Here is a 15284-nt window from a genome sequence, read left to right on the forward strand (position 1 = left end):
ATGCATTGATCATGTGAATCTTTGTGCTGGGACTGCTAGGTTATATAACTGACTCCAGAAAGTCCAGAGCAAATAAAGACAGTTAACTCTATTGAACCCACCCAGAGACTATGTATGTTTATTCTGCTTGTTACAGTCAGAGTAAAGATGGTGAGATAGGATGTTGAAATTGGCAGAGCAAGCCATGAGGAAGAATTTGTAGAGTGTATTCAGGACAGTTTTCTAGAACCATATGTTGTGGATCTAATCAGGTTATTTGGATCTGGTAATGTAATGAGGCAGGTTTAATAAACAATCTTAAAGAGTAAAAGATAAAACTAGACAAGTGAGCTTCTTTAAATATATGAAAAGGAAGAGAGAGGCCAAAATGAACATAGACCACTTGGAGAATGACACTGGGCAAATAATAACGGGGAAACAGGAGATGGCAGAGGAGTTGAACAAGTACTTTACGTCAGTCTTCACGATAGAAGACACTAATAACATTTGAAAAATACTAAATAATGAAGGAGCACTAGAGAAAAAGTTCAAGGGAAGCTAATGGGGCTAAAGACCAATAAGTCCCATGGACCTGTTGGGTTGCATCCCAGGATATTAAAGGAAGTAGCTACAGAGAAGTTGGATGCACTGGTAGTGATCTTTCAAGAACTCTTAAATTCTGGAAAAGTCCCAGAGGCTTGGAAAACTGCCAATCAAACACTGTATTCAAAAAGTGAGAGAGACAAAAAACAGTTAACAATAGGCCACATAGGTCAATTATAAAGGATGCAATAGCAGAGCATTTAGAAATATATAATATAATCAAGCAGAGTCAGCATGGCTTCATGAAGGGGAAGCCATGCCTGACAAATGTATTAGAATTCTTTGAGGTGGTAATGAGCAGGATAGATTAAGGGGAACCAGTAGATGTAATATACTTGAATTTCCAAAAATCTTTCGATAAGGTACCACACAAAAGGCCACTTAAGATAAGAGCCCATGGTGTTGAGGATTGTAAGTTAGCATGGATAAAGGATTGGCTAACTGATAGAAGACAGACTTGGGATAAGAGGGGCATTTTCAGGATGGCAACCTATAACAGGTGAAGTGCCACACGGATCAGTGTTGGGGCCACAATTATTTACAGTATGTATTAATGACTTGGATGAGGGAAGTGAATGTACTATTGCCATGTTTGAGGATGACACAAAGATTGGTGAGAAGACAAGTGGTGAGGATCACAGAGAGTCTACAGAGGGATATGGGTAGGTTAAGTGAGTGGGTAAAACTTGGCAGATGGAATATAATGCAGGAAAATGTGAAATTGTGTACTTTGGTAGGAAGAATAAAGGAACTGAATATTATTTGCATGGAGAAAGACTACAGAAAACTGCAGCACAGTGGAATTTGGGGGTCTTCGTACATAAATCACAAAAAGCTAGCATGCAAGCTCAGCAGGTAGTTGGGAAGATAAATAGGATGTTGACCTTTATTTCAAAGGGAATTTAAGTATAAACATAGGGAAATCTTGCTAAAACTACATAAGGCACCAGTTAGACCACACCTAGAATACTGTGAAGAGTTTTGGTTCCCTTATCTCCATTGGAGGCAGTCAAGAGAAAGTTCACTAGGCTGATCCTGGATATGGACTGATTTTTCCAATGAGGAGAGGTTAAATAAATTGGGCCTATACTCATTGGAGTTTAGAAGAATGAGAGACAACCTTATTGAGACATATAGGATTCTCTGGGGCTTGATGAAATAGATGCTGAGAGGTTGTTTCCTCAAGTGGACGAGCCTGGGATTAGAGGGCATAATCTCAAGAGTAAGGGGTCATCCATTTAAGGCACATGGGCAATAATTTCTTCTCATTGTGGATAGTGAATCTGTGGAATTGTTTACCGTAGAGGGCTGTCGAGGCTAGGTTATTAAGTATGTTCAAGGCTGAGATGGACAGATTTTTAATCAGTAAGGGAATCGGGGATTATGGGGATAAGGCGGGAAAGTGGAGTTCAGGATTATATCTCGTCAGTCATGATCTCAGTGAATGGTAGAGTAGACTCGATGGGCTGAATGGCCTACTTCAGCTCTTTCGTTTTATGGTTTTATGGTTCTTTCTTCCACCTCTCAACTGCAACAAAGTGTTTTAACAAAGTGTTTTAACCCCAACCCCTTGTGTACTTGACTTTCAAGAATAGACATTGACAGGCATTCTCAAAGGTTTAAAGTCAAATAAAGAGTAGACGTTTATTTTCTTAAACACCTGGCAAGTAATTGTGACAGCACCCACTCACTTATTCACACAAACACACGTACGCAAGAAAGGATGATTACTAAAGATATAGCATGTGCTTAGATTTCTTGGAGTCTGGAAAGTCACTTTTACTTTTGGTTTTCAAGATAGTAGTTGGAAATGTTGCAGGCCTAAGGGTTTGTTCTTGTTTCACTGAACACAGTGGAGGTTAGAGTATTCGGGCAATGGATTCAATGGCTTGCTTCATGTATCAATACCTTTCTGACTTTGTTCCTAAAAAAGTTTTATGTTGAGCCCTGTAGCAAAGATATCATCTGCAGATTTAAAAAAAACACTCTTTTATCTGGGATGCATTTCTAATCAGGGTTTATTCCTTTTTCTGCGGGAGATGTCTTCCCTCTGCAATCTCTGTATCCCGGACTGACTGTCCAGGGTTGGCCTTGAGAGCGAGTATGGTGTTTCTTATGATGAGCTAATTTCTGTAATATTGGTGTCCCCATTGTCCACACCAGTGTTTTGTAATGAGGTTGGTGTTTGGAATTTGGCCATTTGCATCTCACCATGATCAAAATGGCTTTGCTTTACACCAATTTTTTGGAATTTCCAACTGCAGCCACAGTGACTGGAGGGCCATTATGTATCAGTTTATGTAGGCATTTATACAATAAGAGCTGTTAACTCCACAGGAGTTTTTTGGTGTCACTTCAATGGAATACCCAAAGGATTATTTATATTTTAATGCCCTGGCTGCTTCCAGCCTTAGGCAGTTTTCATGTTTATTTGCAGACAAGGAGGCAGGTCACTTGACCCCGTAGACTCCATCTTTTGTCAATGTAAATTGTCTTTTTACATTCTTTCTTAAAATAATGTCCATCTTCTTTATAACGTTGTGGTCATATTACGCAGGTGTAGCATATTGTGGACTTATTGATGAGCACCTGTTGATCATGTTTTAAGAAAAATAATGCTTCTGATTTTTAGCTGACAAATGCTTATATGCAGTGTTTTGGCAGCTGTTTTAGCAGAGGCAATAACCATGTAAAATCACTATTTAAATGTAAGGAGTCACTCATTTAAGGCAGATGAGGAGAAATGCATTCTCTGAGGGTCATGGGTTTGTAAAACTCTTCTTCAAAAGGCAGTGGAAGCAGAGTTTGTGAATGTTTTTAAGGCAGAGCTAAATAGATTCTTGATTAACAAGGGTGTGTAAGGTTATTGGGTGTAATCAGGAATGTGGGGTTGAAATTCAGTCAGACCAGTCATGGTCTTAATGGCGTAGTAGGATAAAGGGGCTGAGTGGCCTATTCTTGCTCCTTTTTTGTGCATTTGTAAGTTAATGTCTGTATTAAAATACCAGAAGCTAAACATTTATCTGGCACAATCATAAACAGTAATTTCTGTTAAGTTTCAGTTTTTTCAGTTTCTCTTCCCAGTAGATAACACTGCAGCTTTATGAGAGATTTCAGTTCGCTCCCAAATTCGCTTTCTCCTCTTGGAGTTTTGTCTTGCATATATTCCTTAAAGACTTGTATCACATCTCTGCTTATGCTTCTTTTTGATCGGATAATTGAAAGGATTATCTGCTTGAGTCTTTCTTCATATTTTATTTCCTAAAACATTGAATCATTCTGCTTAATATTCTCTGCACCATTCTTAATAAATCCACATTATATTAGCTTATACATTGTAGGAGGCCATTCACCTAGTTGTTCCTGTACCATGTCTTTGAAATATTCAGTGTAGTCCCACATCTATTCCCCAAAATCCTGCAAATTGTTCCTCTTCAAGTACATTCATTGGCTTTTTGAAAGTCCCTCTGGAAATTGTTTCGTTCAAGTCTTTATGAAGTGCATCCCAGACCTGAACAACCCTCTGTGTGAAAGTATTTTCTGTCTACTTTTTTTACGAGTTATTTTTGATCTATTACCTCTGGGTCAGAATCCAGAGGGCATTATAGGCATATCCTGGCAGACCAATATCACGAATGCAGTAGTTCTCTCAAAAGGCAGTGTGTTGGTCCCAATCAAATAGGTGGCTTTGATGGTTTGGGCATGTCTGCAGGATGGAAGACAGCCACATACAATGTGTACTACCTACAAGATGCACTGCAGCAACTCATGAAGGCTTCTACATCAGCACCTTCCAAACCTGCAGCCTCCATTACCTAGACAACAGGCAGTAGGTGCATGGGAATATCGTTACTTATAAGTTTGCCTCCAGGCATATGACTCAAAACTATTTCACTTCTCCTTCGTCATCACTGGGTCAAAACCTTGAAACTCCCTCCATAACAGCACTGGCTGCAACTACACCAAGTCCATGAGAACTATATAAAGGTGCTTCAAAGGGTTGCGCTACCAAGTATTTAAAAATGATTTCATTTGTCTGCTTCATAAAATGGGTCTATAAAGTATATTATACCTCAAGGGGCCCGGGATGTAAGCATTGTAATAAGGGCTGGTGCATTTCAATTTTAATAAGATTTGGTTGTGATTATGTGGAAAAACCACTTTACTATTAGGCTGGTAAAACCATTTGAAAATCTCTCAATGGGGATAGATGTAACAAATATTATAACCTGTTCCACCATCTTTAGAGCAGAATAAAATTATAGATCTGATTGTGATTTAGTGGTGCTAAATTGTAAGACTGTATGATTATTAATTATTTTGCCTTTGTCTGAATGCACTTTTCAGCTGCAGAATCTTAGTCATAATGTCATCTTCACTTTGGATTCACTATTGAAGGGAGATCTGAAAGATGTCAAGGGGGTAAGTGCCTACATTTGGTGACAGAGTGATTTGATGATGTGAATGTCAAACTTGAGGATGTTGGCTGCGTATACATAGACCATCCAGTGCCAGGAAGTGCAAATAAGATTAGCATTTGAGCACAATGTCATGATCTTGGAAGTTTTTAACTGACATCTAAAAACTAAAATTGGCATTCATTGTTCAATATTCATTGCATACATTGAAATAATACTATGGTGAGATTATTGGACTTTATTTTAATCCAGGCTGATGGACTAAATGTGAGGTTCCTGCACAATATGATGAAGCTTTGTAAATATATTTTGATAGTCCCTATTTAATTTTAGTGTGCACAGATTCACAACAACCACTCGTGATCTGACCCTGGACTAGAATTGTGAGGCTGTAAAGACCTGGGAAATTTAAAAAATCACATTGGAGCATTGCAAAGATTTTTTTAAGGTTTGAATTGAACAATCAAGGATGAATTTATGTCCCCAGTAAGAGCTATGCCACAAGGCTTTTTCTAATTTGGGTAAACATTGAAAATGTTTTTTCAAGATGTCCAGCCTCTTGGGTGGGGATTCAGGATTCAATCCTGGACCGGGGAGCGGCGCGGGCTTGGAGGGCCGAAGGGCCTGTTCCTGTGCTGTATTGTTCTTTGTTCTCTATTCGGTCTCTTTTATAGTAAATGCATAAACAATTTAGGTTCCAATTGAAATGTTACTAAGCAGACTTGTAAAGGATAACTGTAAGTTCTAAGGAGTCCTCCTCCATGCATGCCTACTGCTTTAAATAACATAAGTACAGTGGATTGCCTGAAAATAAGAGTCATGACTGCTGCCTGTGGAGTGGGCAGTGATTTGCATGCGCTATCTGTGTGACGTACTGCTGCAACTCAGCAAGCATTGTTTGACAGCACTGCTCAAATCTATAATCTCTCCCACAAAAAAGATGAAGATAACAAGTGTACGAGAATATGATCACCTCCACTTTTCCCTGAATGTCACGCATTGTCCTGGCTTGGACATATATTTCCACTTCATTTTGGGAGCGTGTTCTGCAGCGGCACCTTTGTCTGGCGAAATGTAATCATTAAAGGAGGCTTTCCACCGACTTCCTGAGAGCAACTGGCAATTGACATTAAATGTTGATTTTGCTAATTATGTCCATATGCCACGAAAGAATTTTAGAAATATGCAGAATTATCCCTTTATCTTACTTTCAGCTATGTGGATAATTGGAACACTTTCTGGGGAAGGTGGGACCTGTACCAACAGGACGGGGTGCACCTGAACCAGAAGGGCACCAATATCCTGGGAGGGAAATTTGCTACGGCTCTTCGGGGGGATTTAAACTAATTTGTCAGGGGGATGGGAAAAGGAGTTGTAGTCCAGAGGTCAGTGAGTGTAGTGAAGTACTGGGCAGGGTATCATGGTCAAAGGTGGGTACCAGCAGACAAGAAGGTGGGTTGAAGTGTGTCTACTTCAATGCAAGGAGCATCCGAAATAAGGTAGGTGAACTTGGGGCGTGGATTGGCACTTGGGACTACGATGTTGTGGCCATTACGGAGACATGGGTAGAACAGGGACAGGAATGGTTGTTGGAAGTTCCGGGGCATAGATGTTTCAGTAAGTGTAGGGTAGCTGATAAAAGAGGTGGAGGAGTGGCACTGTTAATCAAGGAGAGTGTAACGGCTGCAGAAAGGCATTTCGAAAGGGATCTGCCTACAGAGGTAATATGGGCTGAGGTTAGGAATGGGAAAGGAGCGGTCATGTTGTTAGGAGTTTACTATAGGCCCCCAAATAGTAATAGAGATGTGGAGCAAGAAATTGCTAAGCAGATTATGGATAGGTGTGGAGGTCACAGGGTAGTTGTCATGGGGGACTTTAACCTTCCAAATATTGATTGGAACCTTTATAGGTAGAATAGTTCGGATGGGGCAGTTTTTGTGCAGTGTGTGCAGGAGGGGTTCCTGACACAATATGTGGATAAGCCGACAAGAGGTGGGGCCACATTGGATTTGGTAATGGGAAATGAGCCGGGCCAAGTGTTGGATTTGGTTGTGGGAGAGCACTTTGGAGATAGTGACCACAATTCGGTGTCTTTTGTTATTGCAATGGAGAGGGAGAGGGCCATACGGCAGGGCATAGTTTACAATTGGGGGAGAGGTAATTATGATACAATCAGGCGGGAATTAGGAAGCATAGGATGGGAACAAAAATTGTCAGGCAAAGGCACTAATGAAAAGTGGAACTTTTTCAAGGAACAAATACTGCGTGTCCTTGATAGGTATGTCCCTGCCAGGCAGAGAGCAAATGGCCGAGTGAGAGAACCATGGTTCACAAAAGAGGTGGAATGTCTTGTCAAGAGGAAGAAGGAAGCATATGTAAGGTTGAGAAAACAAGGTTCAGTTGGCTCGATGGAGGGTTACAAGTTAGCAAGAAATGAGCTGAAAAAGGGGCTTAGGAGAGCTAGGAGGGGGCATGAGAAGTCCTTGGCGGGTCGGATCAAGGAAAACCCCAAGACTTTTTACTCTTATGTGAGGAATAAAAGAATGACCAGGGTGAGGTTGGGGCCGGTCAAGGACGGCAGTGGGAATTTGTGCATGGAGTCAGAAGAGATAGGAGAGGTGATGAATGAATACTTTTCTTCGATGTTCACCAAGGAGAGGGGCCATGTTTTTGAGGAAGAGAGGGTGTCACAGGCTGATAGGCTGGAGGAAGTAGATGTTCGGAGGGAAGATGTACTAGCAATTTTGAATAAACTGAAAGTTGATAAGTCCCCTGGGCCTGATGAAATATATCCTAGGATTCTTTGGGAGGCAAGGGATGAGGTAGCAGAGCCTTTGGCATTGATCTTTGCGTCCTCACTGTCCACGGGGGTGGTGCCAGAGGACTGGAGAGTGGCGAATGTGGTTCCTCTGTTTAAGAAAGGGAATAGAAATGACCCTGGTAATTATAGGCCGGTTAGTCTTACTTCGGTGGTCGGTAAGTTGATGGAAAAGGTCCTTAGGGATAGGATTTACGACCATTTAGAAAGATGCAGCTTAATCCGGGTTAGTCAGCACGGATTTGTGAAGGGCAAGTCTTGCCTCACAAATTTGATAGAATTTTTTGAGGAGGTAACTAAGTGTGTAGATGAAGGTAGTGCAGTTGATGTCATATACATGGATTTTAGTAAGGCGTTTGATAAAGTCCCCCACGGTCGGCTTGTGAAGAAAGTAAGGATGTGTGGGATAGAGGGAAGTTTGGCCGATTGGATAGGTAACTGGCTACCTAACAGAAGACAGAGGGTGGTGGTGGATGGAAAATTTTCGGACTGGAAACCGGTTACCAGTGGAGTGCCACAGGGATCAGTGCTTTGTCCTCTGCTATTTGTAATTTTTATAAATGACTTGGAGGAGGGGGCTGAAGGGTGGATCAGTAAATTTGCTGATGACACCAAGATTGGTGGACTAGTGGATGAGGTGGAGGGCTGTTGTAGGCTGCAAAGAGATATAGATAGGATGCAGAGCTGGGCTGAAAAATGGCAAATGGAGTTTAACCCTGACAAATGCGAGGTGATTCATTTTGATAGGACAAATTTAAACGTGGATTACAGGATCAAAGGTAGGGTTCTGAAGAATGTGGAGAAACAGAGATCTTGGGGTTCATATCCATAGATCTCTGAAGGTTGCCACTCAAGTGGATAGAGCCGTGAAGAAGGCCTATAGTGTGTTGGCGTACATTAACAGGGGGTTTGAGTTTAAGAGCCGTGGGGTTATGCTGCAACTGTACAGGACCTTGGTGAGACCACATTTGGAATATTGTGTGCAGTTCTGGTCACCTCACTACAAGAAGGATGTGGAGACACTGGAAAGAGTGCAAAGGAGATTTACCAGGATGCTGCCTGGTTTGGAGGGTAGGTCTTATGAGGAAAGGTTTTCTCTTTGGAGCGGAGGAGGTTGAGAGGAGACTTGATAGAGGTTTATAAGATGATGAGGGGGATAGATAGAGTGAACGTTCAAAGACTATTTCCTCGGGTGAATGGAGCGGTAACTAGGGGGCATAACTATCGGGTTCATGGTGGGAGATATAGGAAGGATGTCCGAGGTAGGTTCTTTACTCAGAGAGTGGTTGGGGTGTGGAATGGACTGCCTGCAGTGATAGTGGAGTCAGAAACTTTAGGAACATTTAAGAAGCTATTGGATAGGCACATGGAGTACTTCGGGATGATAGGGAGGAAATAGCTTGATCTGGGTTTCAGACAAAGCTCGGCACAACATCGTGGGCCGAAGGGCCTGTTCTGTGCTGTACTGTTCTATGTTCTATGTTCTTACTGTCTTCGATCTCCAAGCCAATTACTGACCATGTCACAAGGTTACCTCCCAATTTCAAGTGCTTTCATTTTTGATGATCGCCTGTGGAACCTAATTAAATGTATTTTGATAATTCATACGGACAAAATCCTTTGCTGTTCCTTATTCCTCATGCCAACGGCTTGAAAAATGTCTGCAAAATTGATTGGATGTGACCTACTGATCCACAAATCCATGCTTATTCTGCTTGATCAACAGATGCATGTCGAATTGCTCAGTTGCTCTTTCCCTGATGACAGATTCCATTAACTTGCCCACAACACACTCCCACCTATAAGACACAAGTCAGGTGTATGATGAAATATGGTGCACTTGTCTGGAACTCCCTACCTACAGCACTATGGGAGTACCTTCACCTCAATTGCAGCAGTTCATCAGAAGGCCTGCTAACACCACCTTGAGGGCAATTAAGTGACAACTTTGTAAGCAATAACTGTATTCTGAAAATGAGTAACAGACTTATGTGCAATCACCTAGTTTCGCCCTCCCTTAATTCAAATTATAGAATGACCTTTATAATTTTCAAAAACCTAGGCACAATTCCTGAACCTTGAGATTTTTGGAAAATTATGACTTGTTACAGCTACAACCTCCTTACCTGGGGTAGGCGGTGGTATAGTGGTATTGCCACTGGACTAGTAATTCAGAGGCCTGGGAAAGTCTTCTGGGGGCATTGGTTCCAATCCCAGCATAGCAGCTAGTGGAATTTATATTAAAATATAAGCTAGTCTCAGTAATCATGACCATGACACTTTCATCTGTTGTCATAAAGACCCATCTGTTTCACATTAATGTCCTTTAGGGAAGGAAATTTGCTGTCCTTGGACAGTTTGTGACTCCAGACCCCACAACAATGTTTGACTCTTAAAATGCTCTCTGAAATGGCCTCATTTGTGTAATCTATAAGGAATACCGCACTGTGGGTACACCTACAGCACATGGACTGCAGTGCTTCATGAATCATCTTAAGTGCAATTAGAAATGGGCAACAATTGTTGGCCTAGCTAGTGACATACCGTGTGAATAAATAAAAGTAAAATTACTTATAATAATCTAGGGTGAAAACTAACAGGTCCTGGTCACTTGCATGTCTATCTTAAGTTATTATTTTCTCCATTACCATTTGCCATTTGTTTTCTTTATATTAAATTCACTAAGTTCCTCTCCTTGAACTTTCTTTGTACTATTGGGATTTTTTCATTTACTGTGAAAACGGATACTAATATTTGCTTATTGTCCATTATAATCCTGAATGAATCTGCCTTTAATGGGCCCATCTTTGCCATTTGCCATATCTTTTGTAATCTGGTTTATATTCTCATTTTGCACTTTACTACTTTAATTGTATCCTTTGTCTCTTTCTCTCTCTCTATAAGCTGTCTCTTACCTTGTTTCATCACTATGGTTGCTTAACCACATGCATGGAGCCTATAACTTCTAGGGGTATAAACTGGTTTTGTATAATACCAAATATCTTTCCATACTTTTTTATGTTTATGCATTTAACAATCCAGCCAATTTAGTGCATTGTTCATTTTTAATATTCCCTATTGCTAATGCACAATCAGAAGTTGGACCGAGAAGTAAGGTTGTGATATCTTGGGTAATAAGAGACAAAATAATGGTCAAGTGTGGTATGATCTGGAATTCAACACTACTGAGGATCGATACTTGGGCAATAAAAATGTTTTAGAATTCTAGCGTAAAGATAATGAAGAAAGTGTTGAAACAAATTGACTTTGGAATGTTGGTGGGGAGGAACTTAGAATTGCTCAGCACTTCATTTAAAGGCAATGGATCAGCATACAGGGCAAATACATATTTAACATTTGCAAGCACAAGCAGAGTAAGCACAATCAAAAGTGAATCAACAGGTATTCTGAGGTGAAATGAAGGACAAGTTTTACAAGAGTTTGCAGGGAGGAAGGTGAGGGAGTGTACAAAGAAATATTCAGGAGGTTTAAAGTTTATTCATTAATGTCACAAGTAAGCTTACATTAACACTGCAATGAAGCTACTGTGAAAATCTCCTAGTCGCTACACTCCGGTCGGTGCCTGTTTGGGTACACTGAGGGAGAATTTAGCATAGCCAATGCACCTAACAAGCATGTCTTTCAGACTGTGGGAGGAAACCGGAGCACCTGAGGAAACCCATGCAGACACTGGGAGAACGTGTAGACTCCGCACAGACAGTGACCCAAGCCTGGAATCGAACCCGGGTCCCTCGTACTGTGAGGCAGCAGTGCTAACCACTGTACCACCGTGCCGAGCTTTATTGAAAGGACAGTCAGGAGCAGGGAGGAATGCAAATGTTTAAAAAAAATCCAATACATTATTGATAAGATTTCTATTGATGAAGGACTTGAAAACTGGAATGTAGGTGAACCTAAGTAGCATGCGATATAGGCAGTTCTGTAATCTTATGGAAAGCTGCAAATCTTGGCAAATCAGACAGTGCAGCCCACAATTTTATGAGCGTTAAATTTAATTAACAGACTTTGGAGCATGCAGTTTTTGGAGATGTGTTGCCCTCTATGGGGAGAGCATTTAATTGCGGAATCTGCCTTTTTGTAGCCTCACCTTCACATAATTGTCTGAATGATTGAGACCAATAGAATGGAGGTCTTGTAAAGCCTAAAAGAACTTAAATGATAAAAGCAAAATAGAGCACATACTGAAATTCTGAAATAAAGTAAGAAAATACTGGCGAAACTCTCACGTCTGGCAGCATCTGTGGAGAGAGAAAGAGTCAACCTTTTGAGTCTAATATGGCTCTTTATCAGAACATTTTTCTGTTTTTACTTCAGAAATAATAATATAAGAATAAATAATATTATTTTTGAAGTAAAATATATTATATTTATTTTAAAATGCTGAAAGAAACAGTACAAGATTTGTAAACTGATGTCCCCTTACCATGATTTTATTGTTGAATGTTAGGAACATCCTACACCCATTCACAAAGGTAACAAACAGAACCTGTGAACAACAGATGCATTTGCCGTACATCATCAACTTTGATCAATAATAATGGCATTGATTATTAATAATTTAATATATGGACAGAAAGTTAATTGAAGCAACAGGTTGGTTGAAACAACAGTGGATTGTTAGGGGAGATGTTTTAAGTTTTGGGAATATTGAATGTAATGCCTAGGTTGGGATCTTTTAATTTCTATGATCAACTTTGGTGAAGAAACTCAGGGTGGTTTGGTGGCGGACAGGAGCAGAGAATCTAGCGAGAGCCAAAATGTTGGAAACTGGCTGGTGTGAAATCACATTGCAATTCTCCCAGTGGTGGATTAATGGAGGGTTGGACTTCCCACTGGCTGGTGGCGCAAACACCATTTGCATTCATTTGCATCTAATGAATACTCATTAAAGCAGCTGCATGAATGTCGGCACCCCGTCAGGCCTTGCAATCTGCGACATGCCAGTGTGAAATTACATAGGTCTGAAACTTAATTGCTAAAGAGTGACGTGCACAAGGCGGTGCTCATTTCGCAAGAAACTTGGAGGTGGGTGCGACAATGCCTTTCTACCAAACTGCTGTACTGCTCTTGATGCACTTTTCACCACGCAGGCCAGTTCCTGCTCTCCATCTCCATGTCGAGCTTGTTTTCATGGATAGCACCGTGCTGCTGGACCCATGGACCCTCCTGTGACACCATCTTGGATCAGTACTGTGCCTACAGTTGGGGAGTACTGAGGTCTCCTTTCCCCTGATGCCACTCACCAGTGTCTATCTGTAAGGTCCGAAGTTGGACCAGAGGTGGAATGGGAATCTCACTATGGCAGACAGAGGGCAAAGGAGGTGCAAGGAGAAAGCAAACAATGGAAGGCAGAGGGAAGACCAAGAGGAGTGAAAATGGACAGAGATGCATCAAGACTCCAGATGCAGTAGTAGAGGTCCAAGTGAAGCATGGACACCTTGCAGGTGATGGGCTCAAGAGGAGAGTGATTGAATTGAGTTACAGACTTGTTGGGGCTGCTAGCCTTTTTACTCTGGTTGCTGACATATTACATGGTCTGGTGAAGACAGGTGGGTTGGAGAGAGTGATGTGAGTATGCTGGACTGGTATTTAAATATGGTGCCGAGACCTTTGTGGTGGGCAGATGAATCAGCTGCTAGCCCACCAGGTAACTCGGGAGAACTCGCCTACGCATAATTAATATGTGTCCATGTGCGAAATGTGATGTGGGATACCGCCATTCTGGCCGGTGGGAAAGGCACTGCTGGAGCCACCCACCACTGCACTGTGTCTTCAAAATGGAGAATTCTGCCCTCTGTAGGCCATGCCAAAGTTGCCATGTTTGAGACATCCAAAGACCTATAAAAGGAATAAGATATATTCAGTAAATAGACAAAATAGTATTAAGTCAGATTGAGTACATATAATTGACTGAGTGGGATTCCCTGGCCATTCACACCAGCAGGATTCTCTGGTCTTGCTGCAGTGAATGGAGCTTTGGCTGATCGCCAAATTCTCCATCCTCGCTGGCAGTGGTAGTGGGGCGTGAATGGCTGTAGAATTTCGGCCATTACATTTTATTTTTACTCCAGCAATAATGTCAAAGCAGCTAAGCATGAAGGTGAAAGAAATCTCAGGATGTTGGCAAATGCGGCACTTAACATAGCTGGGCACTGTTGAAAGACAAACAACAAAATAAATGGAATGCTGCATGATATTGCCAGATCTGTAGAACATAATTACAAGGATTGACTGTGTCATCTCCTGTGGTTTCATCTTATTATCACTTCCTTGTCTCACTCGCCCCAACACCTCAACCCTACCTTCTTCTGTATCTGCCTTGAGGGGGGAAAAAAACTAATCCCCAATTCACTTATAACTGCCCATTGCAAATTCCAGATCTCCAGTCTTTGGCTCGTAGTTTGCTGCAACATTTCTGCAGACACCAATTTGCTTAATCTCACCTCCACCGGTGATGGCCTAGTTACCAATAAAACCATTACTCGTGCTTATCCTGGCCTTTCTTGTGTACGACCCTCCTCTCTGCTTTCCTAATTCTAAAGGATGCAGACTTAAAAAGGTAGGATGTGCAACTGGTTCAGCCGTTCACCGTCCAACCTGTGTGCTGCAAATAAAGCATTATCAGGGCCCTAAAAGTGCTCACTATTCCAGGATGACTTTTTTATACTATAAATTGTTGTAGAAATCAATAGAAATCATAGAAACCCTACAGTGCAGAAGGAGGCCATTCGGCCCATCGAGTCTGCACTGACCACAATCCCACCCAGGCCCTACCCCCACATATTTACCCGCTAATCCCTCTAACCTACGCATCTCAGGACTCTAAGGGGCAATTTTTAACCTGGCCAATCAACCTAACCCGCACATCTTTGGACTGTGGGAGGAAACCGGAGCACCCGGAGGAAACCCACGGAGACACGAGGAGAATGTGCAAACTCCACACAGACAGTGACCCGAGCCGGGAATCGAACCCGGGACCCTGGAGCTGTGAAGCAGCAGTGCTAACCACTGTGCTACCGTGCTGCCCCAACCTCTCTCCCTTCACCTTCAACAGTAAGCGTCTTAAACCTCTCTCCCTTCACCTTCAACAGTAAGCGTCAGGAACTTCTCCACTTCTTTGTGGAGAGGGAAACAGTTTTCAGTCTAATATGACTAGAGTCATAGAGGTTTACAGCATGGAAACAGGCCCTTCAGCCCAACGTGTCCATGCCACCCAGTTTCTACCATTAAGTTAGTCCCAATTGCTTACGTTTTTCCCAAATCAGAACTGTTTTTGTTATTTCAGAAATAGCTGATATTCCAATGCATTTCTGGTTAATCTCCCACATTCTACTCTCTGTGAACTTGAGATCATCTGAAATACTATCTGTGCCCTTTTTCACATCAAACCCTGTCCACCTATACACCACTGTGCTATTTGATTTACTTTGGTTCATGGTAAAACA

General features: G+C 41.7%; 1 protein-coding gene across 2 annotated transcripts in view; it reads left to right on the plus strand.

Annotated features, from left to right (window-relative positions):
• The window catches only part of LOC144495926 (arf-GAP with SH3 domain, ANK repeat and PH domain-containing protein 1-like), a 274726-nt gene that overhangs the window by 105703 nt on the left and 153739 nt on the right, over positions 1 to 15284 (plus strand). For both annotated transcript variants that reach the window (XM_078216746.1, XM_078216747.1), the window contains exon 6: positions 4930 to 5004. In XM_078216746.1, the coding sequence (XP_078072872.1) occupies positions 4930 to 5004 (75 nt within the window). The remainder of the gene's footprint in view (positions 1 to 4929; positions 5005 to 15284) is intronic.

The sequence above is a fragment of the Mustelus asterias genome, chromosome 7, assembly GCF_964213995.1.
Source record: "Mustelus asterias chromosome 7, sMusAst1.hap1.1, whole genome shotgun sequence".
Classification (NCBI taxonomy): Eukaryota; Metazoa; Chordata; class Chondrichthyes; order Carcharhiniformes; family Triakidae; genus Mustelus; species Mustelus asterias.